Below are 12,796 nucleotides of genomic sequence, written 5' to 3' on the forward strand. Positions count from 1 at the left end.
TTAATTTCATCCAAGAGATAGAGAGAGAGAGAGCAGAAGAGAAAAAAAAAGTCATCCCACTCCTGCAGGGGTATTTGACTGCTCTGCAGTCATCTGCACAGTGGAGGCAGTCTTTAAGTGCCATGTCCATCTCTGTCTCAATCCTCATCCTCTCTGCCTCCCATACTGTCTTCTTTCTGTCTATCTCTCTCCTCTATCCCCATTCTTTCCTCTTCCTGCTGCCAGAGAGCAGGGGTGGAGCGAGTGAGAGAGACAGCGAGAGAGAGAGAGAGAGAGAGAGAGAGAGAGAGAGGCAACTCTGCAATGCAGACACAGCAACAACCTCAGTCCATCTGACCAATTAGTGTGAGCTGGGATATGAATGGCAGACCCAGCAGCCAGTCATAAGGTAAGGCCCATCATGGGGTGAAAGAAGGGTTGCCTGAGAGACTGACAGAGAGGATCGGGGGGTAAAATGACAATCCAATAAGAGATGTGGGGAAAAGAGACCAGACGAGCGTAAGGAAGAGACAGAATGAGAGGATGGAGAGATCTGTGTGAATCAAACGAAGAGCTCCAAGCGTGGACAGATTTCTGTCCCCTTCATGTCCTCGGCAGTCACTGGCCGGGCTGAGTCCTGTCATTGCAGTTCTTCTTCGTCATGAGCTGGCTGAGATCCACCAGCTCGCCCAGCTCTCCCCGCTCCAGGGCCCCCCGCAGCAGAGCCCTGCTCAGCCCGGGGGTGTGCTGCTGGGACACGTACGCCTGGCTGCTGTGGGCGGGCATGGAGGGCGGGGGCAGCGGGACGGGGACCATGCCGTGGCTGCTGAGGATGTAGCCCTCTGGGGCCGGCCAGCGCAAAGGCATGGGCTCGCTGTACTCCACGGGCGCGCTGGGCGCGGACACCACCCTCCGACGCTCGGGGAGTCCTGCGGGGTCATGGGGTAGACGTACTCTCCGGCAGATTTCCTGAGAGGGGCTTTCGGCGTCCCCCTCCCGCCTTTTTCCTGCTTGCTCAGGCAGACGTAGTGCTGGCGTGGGGTGTCGTTTCCCCGGCTGTCGCCGCCGTGCCTCCCTCCGCCCCCTGCTGGAAGAGTCTGGTGGTCAGGTAGACGGAGGGCGGCATGCGGCAGGGCGAGCCCAGACCCACAGAGCCCCCCCCCAGGTAGGTCTGGCTGGTGTCCCACCTCCGGTTGGAGTCGGACAACCGCAGGCCTCTGCGCTTTTGCTGCGGCGTGTGCTCGGGGGTGGGCAGGAAACCCGGGTCGAGCTCTCCGGACTTCACCCAGCCGTTGGGCATGACGAACAGGGTCTCCCCGCTCTGCGTGCAGGGGCGCTCCCCGCCTCCCTGCCGGGTGACGCTCAGCACCGAGCCCCCCATCCCGCCGCCGTTACTCAGCAAACCCCTTTCGCGCCGCTGGATGGGGACTGAGAGGAGTTGCCATGGCGACGGTTGGCAGGCTTGTGGGCCATGATCCAGCACACGGCGAGGCCAGACAGCGCCGCTCCGATGGTGAAAGCCGAAACTGCAGACGCCACGAGCAGGTTGAGGGAGACCGGCTCTCGGTTCAATTAGCAGACTCTGCTGCAGAATTCCTGAAAACGAAGAAACAATCATGACTTCCTGTTTGTGTCCAAGGTGTGCTTCAAAATTACGGTTATTATACATATATACACATATATATTGCCTCTCTGCTACTGAGCAGTTTTCCCTACCCAGGCTATAATATATCACAATAAGTCAATAATTACAATAATATAACTGGCAATCATTGTGATCATCATCATCATTACTATAGAGTCTTTTTCGGTGATGACTTGTTGAGGAACTTCTCTCCATTTTAGCCTTGAGGCTCCACAAGCTCCAGGTTCGGAGAGGCCTGCACTTGTCATCAGCACAGCTCAGACCACAGCAGCTGACTCCCTCCACCACCCCCCCTCCCCTCCTCTCACTTTCCATCGTGCAGCCTGGTCAAAGAGTTTGTCTTCGCAGCATACCATTACCTCAGTGTTTCCACCCAGCTCTAATCACTCCCATCTGCAGACACAGCAGCACACGCGTGTCTCCGTCTGGGCCTCGCTTGTGCATTTCTACCATTCACAGTTAAAATCCGTCCAGTCGGCACCTTGGCATGGCTGACTTCTAGTGCTATCAGTTTCTAGGAATGGAATAACAGCTAGAGTCCAGCATGTCACTTTAACGCAGAATTAGAATGAAAAGAGCTCGGATTGTGCCATGTATCCATTTTTTAATGTCTTCTGAAAAACCACAGCCTTCTAAATGGACTTTATAACATTGAAACTGGGCAACTGCAAGCGGAACACTTCACTCGGAAAACGCTGGAAAGGAAACAACTTTCTTTTGGTCTCCGCCGACTTTGTGAATTTCAGAGCGAGGTTCAAAGAGGACCTCTGCGGCGCCGTGCTGCTGCAGCGACATCTGAGTCTCTCTACAGAAGTGACACCGACTGACACCACGCTAAGCTATATCCAGCTTGTTTACCAGCAGCTTCTCAAATCCTCTGCGTCAGATGTTCGGCTCTGAGAAAACCAACCCCCATATGTACGAGGATGAAGCACTTCCCCATCCTGCAGTCTCGGATTGTTTACATGCAGTTTACACCCCTTTCACATCCTCTCTAATTAAAAGTCTCACACTTGGAGTGTTTTGACTTGTCGGAAAGGTGGGCTGAAACCACAATCCCAGTTGTACTCCCACCTGATTCAGCTCTGACAAAAGGCACCAAAGCACTCAGTTGCTGTTCTCACAAGGTTGAATAGATCTTGCCGAGCTAGAGGGGAATTCAAATTCACACCTCAGATAATTAAAATGTGTACTCTAATTCCTGCGAACATTCTACTTCTTGGTAGGATCAGACTTTTACTGCCCAGGACAAAATGTTCAGTGATAGGATGACAGGTGCAATAACCGAGTCGAGCCACCAGGCGGAGCCTGCTCCCACTTCACTGTACATAGCAAGCATCCATGTCACAGTGCTGCAGCCTACCATCACAGTCTCCTAGATGGGAGGTGGTGTTTCCATATTCCACGTCTTGCTGAAAAGGAAGCCTGCAGGCAGAGACAGAACACAGAGCAGCACATCAGAGAAAACTCTTTCTTCACACTCAAAAGCATACAGTAGAAAACATACATTCCTTTTAAATCGCTTTGTGATCTTGCACAGTGGTGTGTTGTAATCGATCTGCAGATGAACGAACAATTAACGCCTGGCACGAGAAAGAAAGTTTGGAAAATGATTCATCAGTGCAAAAGCTGACCTTTTCTGTAAACATGCACACACTTGTGTAGATAGCCGTGCATGAATGACTGCGCTTGTTAGAAGTAATTGCTGAAAGTGATATGCTGCATGCTGAAGTTGTCATCCATTGTAATGGGATACACTATTGATCCCAGTATTGATTTTTGCTTTTGCTTTTCCACCCCTCAGGAGGGTCACAGGTCAGGGTCAACTGTTCAGGTGCCAGCTGGCGCTGGAAGTAGGAATCACAATACTGTATTCAGAGTTTGGCTTTGATACAGATACTTAACTTTAACATTATCAATACAAGACCTGGGTACTGACACTGATCAATGAAAAACACATTAATATTATTTATTAACTTTACTTTGTTTGTTTAGCAGACTTTTTTTCAAAAATTAAAAGAAAACACCCTGCTGGGAAAAGAGATTCCCCCAGCCCCAGATGTTTCCATCTGTATTCTTGTCCCCTGGAGCTCTCAGGTGGCCCTCAGGGGAGGCCCGCTCCACACTTTGGGAACCACTGGGCTAATTAATTGATGCCTGTAGCAGTACATTCTACCTTTACAACCACATTAAAACCTTACATTATGTGACTGTTTTATTAACTTGTGACCAATGAAATTCAGCGTGAGCTACATAGATAATTATGGGAGAAGTGAATTTGTGCAATTTCCAGATTTTAGTGACGAACACAATTATTGAAAACAAACTTTAGAATAGGTGAAAATGTACCTTAATGTGCTCAAAACAGGAATACTGCATGTGAAACTTACATAAAAAAGCTTTAATAAGCATAAAATATACCGTAATTATAAAAAAAAAAACTAGACAAGTAACTGGTATTGCATAAGTTTGATTGACTGATTTCCAATTTGGCTTTCAGCATCACTGCAGTTCAAAAGGTTTTGAGGTAATAGGTCAGAATGTTGTTACACAGCCATGGAACCTTAAACTGTACTGATTGAGACAAAAACTGAACACTTCATGTTTATCTAACCTAAACGTGATATCACCTAAAAGCCATATGTATTTTACTCAGTAATTCAGTGACTGTTGCTGAACACCAAATGTGACTAGTAAATATCAATGATGAATTCTTCGATGTAAGATTCATTATTAACTTTCACAAAGTTTGAAAAAACACTGACATGTACACTTGTGTGCATTTTTCGTGTTTTTATGCATTTCTGTTGCACTGTATGACGAGCATTCAGGCCTGAAATAAAACTTTCCAAAACTTTCACTGCTCCTGAAGGCACCATGTTTGCAGAGGTACTAAACAATTAACAGCAGTGTGTGTGTGTGTGTGTGTGTGTGTGTGTGTGTGTGTGTGTGTGTGTGTGTGTGTGTGTGTGTGCTGTCCTCACCTTGTGCCTGGTCTCAGGAAGGAGCAGGTGCTGCCTCGGGTCCAGCCACAATACGGATCCCTGGAGGCCAAACAGCTCCTGCAGCACATGAGCACGATGAAAAAACACATCTTCCAGCAACAGGGGAAGCAGCAAACTAGAGCTATAAATGTTGAAGACTTATTGAAAAAGTTTACCGGCTAGCTGGAAAGCCGAGCGAGGGATAAAAGGTTTATTAAAATCTAAAATATGAAAAGTGACCTTGCTGGCACCAAATATTTGTTTGACGAGGAATCTGAAATATGTAGGAATTCAGTGAAATAATAACTCCTCATTAAGTATTCATCCTATATATAGCCGGCACACGCGTCGTTCAGTTCCTGTGATGTATAGTGTGTCTCCTGCCTCTAAGGGAGTCAAAGCCACGGCGCAATGATTTACTTCAAAACATTTTCCTCATTTGGAGTGCAATAAACAGATGCATTCTTAGTATTCATAATGACTCACTATCCCGAAGCCTCTTGCGTCAAGTTAAATATAATTTCCCAGGGAAACAAATTTCCCAGAATAAATATTAAAATAAACAAACTAGCTGTGATTTGACAAACACACACGCCATCCATCCCCTGCTGATTGAAACAAAAACAGAATTGCAAATTTTGTTTGGACGGTTACTTTAACAGAGGGTGCGATAACGGAGAAAGCAAAAGTTGGCCAGTAAGTACAGCCCTGGCCGACGTCCACTGTTACATTTAAACAGATCTAATTATCAGCCAGACAATCACGGAGGTAATGGATCGCTCTCAAAGGGACACAAACAAAAAACAGGTGACTGTGTGCCACTCACTTCATGCAGCGCGAGTGGAGATGGCAGCGAGATGTGGGCACTCGCACCAGGCAGGAGGGGAACGCCAGCAGCAGAGTGTGGCTGGTGCGGTCCAGTGACAGAGACAGGAGCTGACGGGCCTGAGGGGAGTCCTCGCCACACCTGGAGGCGGCGGGAGGAAGCGTGAAGGCGGGAGACAGAGGCTAAAGAGCCCGAGGAGGGAGGTCACCTCACTCCTTTTGGCCTCAAATAAATCCGTGACAGGGTCAAAGGTCGTGTCTCTGGGTAATTCGAACAGAAAGTCTCCTCTGCTAACCGCGAAACAAATGGTCACAAATAACAGGGGCGGAGAGTTTTATGTATGTCTCCGCTCCAGCAGTGAATTGTGATGGGATTTTCCGCGACTGACTGAGAAAGAAAACATCAAAATCCACAGTTGCCTTTGAGAGAGTTGTTTTAAAACACAGAGTAACTGTTCAGCAAAACGACAGCGAGCAAAGCTGAACTGTGCAGCAGATTCATCAACTTGAAAAAAGGCTTATATCAAAACTCATTTTCATTTTTTAAACATTGTGCTTGCTATTACTTAAATGTCAAAATTGCACCATTTTTCTCCTTTGACAGTGAAATATCATCACTACCGTGATGTTGTCATATAAAAGGATACTGGAATTTGGTGCAAATTGAAGTTACAAGCTAAGAAATCTAATTTATTGGAGAACAAGATCTTACTTCTCTGGGTTGAATCCCTCCACCTCCTCCAGAAACACGCTGCTGTGAGACACAGAGTCTCCGGTGGGAATCATCAGGAACTTGAGGATCGTGCCTCTGGTGGAGCCCAGGAACAAGACCGTCCGGTTCTTATGGGGTCCGGCTTCCGTGTCCACCACCATGGCTGTCAGCTGGTACCTGAACACACACGGGTCAGCAGAGAACGTTTCCTGACCGACCTGATGCATGAATGCTTCTCCATATGCTATGAAGCGACCGAGCCGCTCTGTGTACCGTCCCATGGTCTTGACCACCCAGGGCCGGTGTCCCAGCAGGGGGACTGTCTCATCCATCAGCGGGTGGGTCTTCACAAAGTTCAGCACCTCATCCGGCAGTGTGGGGAGGAGCTAAATCTGGATCCCTGCACTGCACATCCGCCGGGCCTGCAAGACAGAGAACCGGGGAGTCAAAGAGAAAGTGAGAGAAAAAAAAATTAATACAGATGGAGAGAAATCCAGAGAGAGCGAGAAGAAATGAGGAGAGAGGGGTTTTTTTTTTTTCCCCTCTGCTGGAAGCTGTATTAGAATATTTGCTGAATAGTGGTGAAGTTTCAGTATAACTGACAGTCTTTAGGAGGAAACAGAGGAGGGGAGAAGGCAGAGGATGCTCAGGAGAGCACTGCAGTATTTCTGCTTAAGCTTTGCTTAATACCTTGGTTTTGGTACTGCTTCGTCCGGTACAGGTGTCCAAATAGACTCGGGGGACTTCTGCTCCTTAAACCGACCCTCAAAAACATGAGCAAGCTGCTGCATGTCAAACACACACACCGCAGAGCCGGGGATGCTGCCAGAGATGAGATAAATAAGATATTGCGTGAGTATCAATGAGGTTTGCACTTGGATAATTCAGACGGGGGTGTCTAGGCACCTGTTGGGAGGCGTGGAGAAGAGACCCAGGATGACATCTCGGCCCTGCATGTGGATGATGTTGCTCGTGGCGTGGAGGAGATTGAAGTAAAAGTGTGAGTCCCCGGGGACCGAGCAGTTCAGCCGTGCCTTCAGGAATGTGGTCCACTGTTTTTCAAGGACACGCTGAGAGCCCCCCAGGTCTGCTTTGCACACACGAGCCACCCGGGACACCATCACCTAGAAGATGGGAAGGGAAAAATATCATAAAACAGAGGGACACAGAGAGAGAGAGAGAAAAAAAAGAAACTAGGGAGGGAAAGAACCTTCTCCAGATGATGAAACTCCATGGCCATTTCTCGAAAGAAGAAATAAATATGAGGCCCCCACTCCATGGCGCTCACAAAGTAGGGCTCTGAAAAATAAAATGAGAAAAAACATTGTTAAGCTCACAGCGGCAAACAGCAGCGCCTGGGGTCCGCAGCACCTGACATGGAGCTTTAATAACACCCACGTCAACGTAAAGCCTCCGCTGTCCAACAGCCTCGCTCATTAAATATTCATGTCCTGTTTAATTTATGACCACGGACAAGAGGATGCACATTATTTATCATTTATTCATCCGGCACGGCTCAAACTTTGACCTGCACCCGCTTGTTTACTCCTCCATGGAAAACAGACCCCACTTCTCCATCGGAGGCTCGTTAAAGCCCCGACTTCAGAGAGTCACGCTGAGCTTAAAATGTCACCGTGCCTGAGCACGCTCACAATTACTATCAAACGGACGCCCAATCATGTTTTGTTTAGCCGAGCGTACCTTATTATTTAGCCTCCCTAAAAGTAGTCAGATTCCTTCTTGAGCCACTTGTGAACAATTGCTCCGTTTTCTTTTAGCAAAGTGCTGATGGTAATGATGGTGGTTTCTGTTATTTTGCCCCTGATTGTGTATTGGCAGCACCTGGCTCCGAGGGGGGGGGTCATTTTCAATGTTTTGCTTTCTAAAAGTACCTCTGAACCATTTGGAGTCGTGCTTGACTGTGCGGAGGGCAGGACTGTCGCCCAGACTGCGATAGATCACCGCATCGATGGCCAGGAAGTCTGTCACCGTGCCGGTAAAAAGACTTCCATCTGAGAGAGAGGGAGAGAGAGAGAGAGAGAGAGGAGGTTAAGAAGGAGAAGAAGTGGGGGAAGATTCAGATAGAGAGATAGCACAAGGTCAGGGAGATTAAAACCAAACAAGGAATGCACCAAGAGGTCTGACTATAAATCATCCGTAAAGGTAAACACAAGGGTGCAGACGATACATCGTCTGGAGCAGCGGCCTGACGTCTGCTCCTGAGACTAAATCCTTCATTTTTTTGGAGCGCGTGGTACCTGCAAATAAAGCCACATTAGCGTGCCGTGGATCATACGGGCACCGTGCCATCCCGCTGACAGGCTCTCCAACCATTTCCAGAGTGTCTTTCTGCAGCAAAAACAACAACAACAAATAGATATAGATAAACCGACTGGCAGATACACAGAGAGTGACCAGCTGACAGATCGATGGATACTGACAGTGTAGTTGGCACACAGCGGGTTGAAGGCGTTTGTTCCACAAACAAACAGGCCACCGTGCTGGCTGAGTAAAACCTTGATGAAATTACGACACTCTCCCTGTAGGACGAAAACAAAAGGGAACGGTTATAGAAGACAAGAAGAAAAAAAAAAGAAAAGAAAAAGATACAAGACAAAAAAGATGGTTTTGAACCAAAGCTACAGAGCAGTAAGGGTGCCAGTGTGAAGTGCGAGGGATGCAGTGCCAAGAGGAAATAACACCCTCGACCACACTCCATCTGGAGGAACAATAGGACGGGGACTTTAAAGTAGTCTTCAAAGTGGAGGCTGTGGATTGAAGTTTAATGATGCTGGCAGTGAGTCTAAAACTCGATGACATTGTTGTCCCTTCAGTTCTGTCGTGATAATATTTTAGAAAAAGAAAAAAAAAAAAAGGGATGACATGTACCCGTGTAGGCAGATGAGTAATGCATCTTTCCAATATAGCGTTGCATTTGTTTATCTGAAAATCACAATTGGAAGTGATTAAAACTACAACGTAGAATTTTCTCTTCATGCTTCAGCTCCATTTTAATCACATCTCTTTTTCTGTGTTGTTTAAATCAAATCCTTTATTCTTGTCGCTGGGCCTCTGTTCCTCTCTCTCACAGCCTGGTGGCTGCCCTGTCCTCCCTCTGCTTTTTTTTTTTTTTTTCATCTTGAGTTTGTCTTCCTCCCACACACACATCACAGCCACACGCTCACCTTCCTTCCTCAACTGATTTCAATTACTGTTTCCTCCCTCAGGCTGTGTCACTCTTCCTGCTCAGTTTGCTCTATAATGTTTCCCGTTGCCTTTCTATCTTCTCCCACCAGTGGTGCTCAGATTGCCTTTAGCCGGTGGCGCCGCTACATTTATACAGTAAACCTTGTATTGGAGGTTCCACTTTGTCAACCGAGCTTCCAGCCCATCAAGTCTTTATCTTCTGCGAGATTTGATCACATCCGTTCGTGTTGCACCCTACCGTCGACTTTACCTCGCGCATAATTGTCCCACAATTGCGTCTTTCCCCACAGGCGATTATTGATGTTTACGGAGAAAACTGACACGGGGCAGATGTGCAACAAAAAAAAACATAAAAAAAAAATCTCAAGCTGAACGGACAGCTCTTGGCCCGGGTAACGTCTGACTGAGCCGGTGTGATTAACTGATGCGCCGATTCTCTATCAGCAAGATCAAATTTGTGTAAATACCACATGCAGGTGCACCTGAAGGAAATAAGGTTTCTGTAGCAGCTGCTGTGTCCGTCCATGCGTGTGATAGTGGAGATAGCGTCTGACGTGTGCACAAGTGGATGTCAAACTCAGCGCGCTGAGAGTTTTACCTCATGCTTTCCCTTCATCCGACACACTCGAATGTCGTTCTTATTGGATTCCCATGTCCTTTTCTGAGACGGATAAAGCAGAGGTCAGAGGTCAGCGTGTGCGATGAGTACGTTGTGTGGGAATTATTCGCCATTGCATGTACGACACCGTATCCTACCTTGCTGTAAACATCTCATCTCCTGCCATGTTATCCAGCTCCACCCGGTACAAATCATCTCTACAAAGCACACAACACAATGAATCAATCCGAGGATAACTCTTTACTGTGTGTATTGAGACGCGGCATTTTTCTAAATGTGTGGGAAAAAAGGCAAGAATGAATCATTTTCTTCAGAATCCATAATCGAAGTGAAAAGCCTTATTAGGAGATGAGAAAATAAGCGCTCTGATTCATCTTGGGTTGAATGCGCTGTTGTTGTTTCTCTCTTATCAAGTCAGAACATGACTTCTGCTTTCGGATAAAAAAGAAAAGAAGAGGGAAATATTAATCATCACAGTTATTAATTAAAAAAATATTTGGGTTTTCATTTGAGAAATTTGCATACTTGATGGCTTGAGGTAGAGAGGTAAACATTGTGAAAACTGTGCTAATGAATAACAAATTGGTATGTTTACCACTCTTGGAAATAAAAGATATTTTGACATTTGCTTAAGGCAGAAAAATCAGGGCAAACATTAAGAAAAATCACTACCCATTGCCTCGCTCGGATAGGTTGGTTCAATATAAGGAATATCAATTGGTTTTAGTTTAACTGACAAATAACAAAAAATATCTACTGTAACATTAGATAAGCTAACATAATATAACATTAGATAATAGTGTTGCATGTTGAATCTGATTTTCTGTTCGTTCACAGGCTCAAAATGACGATCAAACACAATCAAACAATGTTATAGGTCTCCAATCAAAGATTTATTCAAGTCCCAAAGATGTTAATGGAAGTTTTATGGTCCACTGATCACAAACATTATTAATTATGCTCAACATTAGTTGCACATTTAGATTAATCATTCAAATAATGGACTTAGGATGCAATTCAGTACTTAATCTAATTAGTCAATGGTATTTATTATCATCACGGCTTTTGTTTTTGAGAGTTTCGGTGTATATATTTTAAATTTCCATGTGGTTTGTGCAAATGTTTTGTACTCAGACACCTCTTCATGCCTCTCAGTGGTGGAAGGCAACGTGAGATTACCGTGAACAAACGGCTCTCACTTGACATTTAGCAACAACGCTGAATATCATCAACAAACAGAAAATGTCCTCTCGAGAGTGACAGATGGAAGCTGTGGCATCAAATGAGAGCAAAATAATATTAATGCGAACACGTCAGCGGCACCCAGTTGGAGGCGGTTGCTGTTGGTTACCTGGCTCCTATGTAGAGTGTGCGGTTGACTTGGAGGACGGTCTGGATGTGCAGCTCCTGCCTCTGAGCCGAGCGATGGGCTCTGCCCAGGAAAACTGGATAGCGCCTCACCACTGACACGCATCGCACGGGGGAAAAGAGACGGAGGGAGAAATTTAAATGATGTGCCTCACTCGTATTGTTCACAGCTGAGGACACAGAAAACACTTCTCTCACGTCTCCGGCACGCCGCCCATTGTAAAAAAAAAGCTTCTCTAACCTTCACTTCAATGCGGCCTTCACTCATTCCCGATGCTTTTGTTTACAGAGATAATGGGCAGAGAATCGTGTCGCAGTCGAGGCACACTGAAACATTTTCATCCTCTTCTCCTTTTTTTTTTTTGGGCTGTTGTCGATGCATGCAGCTCCATAATGAGAAAACTGTGTGTAGTTGCTGTTGTGATTATTCCATAATGAAAAAGACATTTTATCTCTCTCCCTCTCTCGCCTTCATTATAGATGAATGAGAGAGCACACACGAGGTGGGCAAAGAGGCCGGCATATTCCGACTATGAGAAACTCTGAACGAGGAGGTCCCCACAGGAAGCCCACATCCTCCGCAGACAGATTGGGAAAACGTCTCGCTGTCCTTGACTGCAGGGGATGGAGACGGGGAGGACATGGCGATCCATCTCTACCTGTCTCCTCCTCTGTCCTCCTCCACCAATCGGCCGTCTCTCTTGTCTTCCAACACCGTCTCGTCCGACTCAACCCCTCACAGTTTTTCATCTCGCCACACCTCTCCAAATCCACCATCATTCATCTCTCTTGGGCTTTCATCTCTCCTTCCTTTTTTTCTCCAATATTTATTAATCTACTGTGCGGCCACAGTGAGGAGTGAAGTTTCCTTATTTATATGTGTGCCTGGGTAGCTCAAACGCAGCTCCACACCGAGGCTCCGACCTTTGACCCCCGATTTCCACATCCAGCGCAAAGCCATTTATCAATGTTGCACATACACTTCAGTCTGCACACGAGGACACACACACACACACACTCTGAAGGGAAGGACACATACCCTCTACAGGGACGTAGCTGAGTGGACTGGGTTCCTCTGGGAATGAGCCATCAGCCAGTTGAAGCAGCAGGAGAAGAAATGTGAGGGGAGGGGCCACGGTTGCCATGGCAGCAGCCCACATGCACTGTTAACAAAGAGAGAGGAGATAGAAATTTTTCATTGTGCACTGCAATACGTGTGTTTGTGAGTGTGCATGAGGTGAGAGGACATGTTGCTGCAAAACACTGACATTTTGACAGATTTCTCAGGCGCAGAGGAATTGATCAACAAGTGTGTGTGTGTGTGTGTGTGTGTGTGTGTGTGTGTGTGTGTGTGTGTCTGTGTGTATAAAGACCAGGTCAGAAGTGCAGCAGGGTGGCTACTTCCACAAACCTGGATTCAGCAGGGAGCTAATGTGCTGCTATTGTCTGCCTCAGAG

At 46.6% G+C, this 12,796-nt stretch overlaps 1 protein-coding gene and 1 pseudogene across 1 annotated transcript; both read right to left on the minus strand.

The window, feature by feature from the left end:
- Positions 1 to 528: 528 nt before the first annotated feature.
- Positions 529 to 10,113, minus strand: LOC115405198 (semaphorin-6B-like; annotated as a pseudogene).
- LOC115405477 (semaphorin-6B-like) lies at positions 10,105 to 12,563 on the minus strand. Its single transcript, XM_030115065.1, has 3 exons — positions 12,379 to 12,563; positions 11,323 to 11,434; positions 10,105 to 10,168 (listed from the first exon to the last, which is right to left on the minus strand). The coding sequence occupies exons 1-3, from the start codon at positions 12,497 to 12,499 to the stop codon at positions 10,105 to 10,107; spliced, it is 297 nt and encodes a 98-aa protein (XP_029970925.1). The 5' UTR covers positions 12,500 to 12,563.
- Positions 12,564 to 12,796: the final 233 nt, after the last annotated feature.

Source organism: Salarias fasciatus, chromosome 18 (assembly GCF_902148845.1).
Source record: "Salarias fasciatus chromosome 18, fSalaFa1.1, whole genome shotgun sequence".
NCBI lineage: Eukaryota > Metazoa > Chordata > Actinopteri > Blenniiformes > Blenniidae > Salarias > Salarias fasciatus.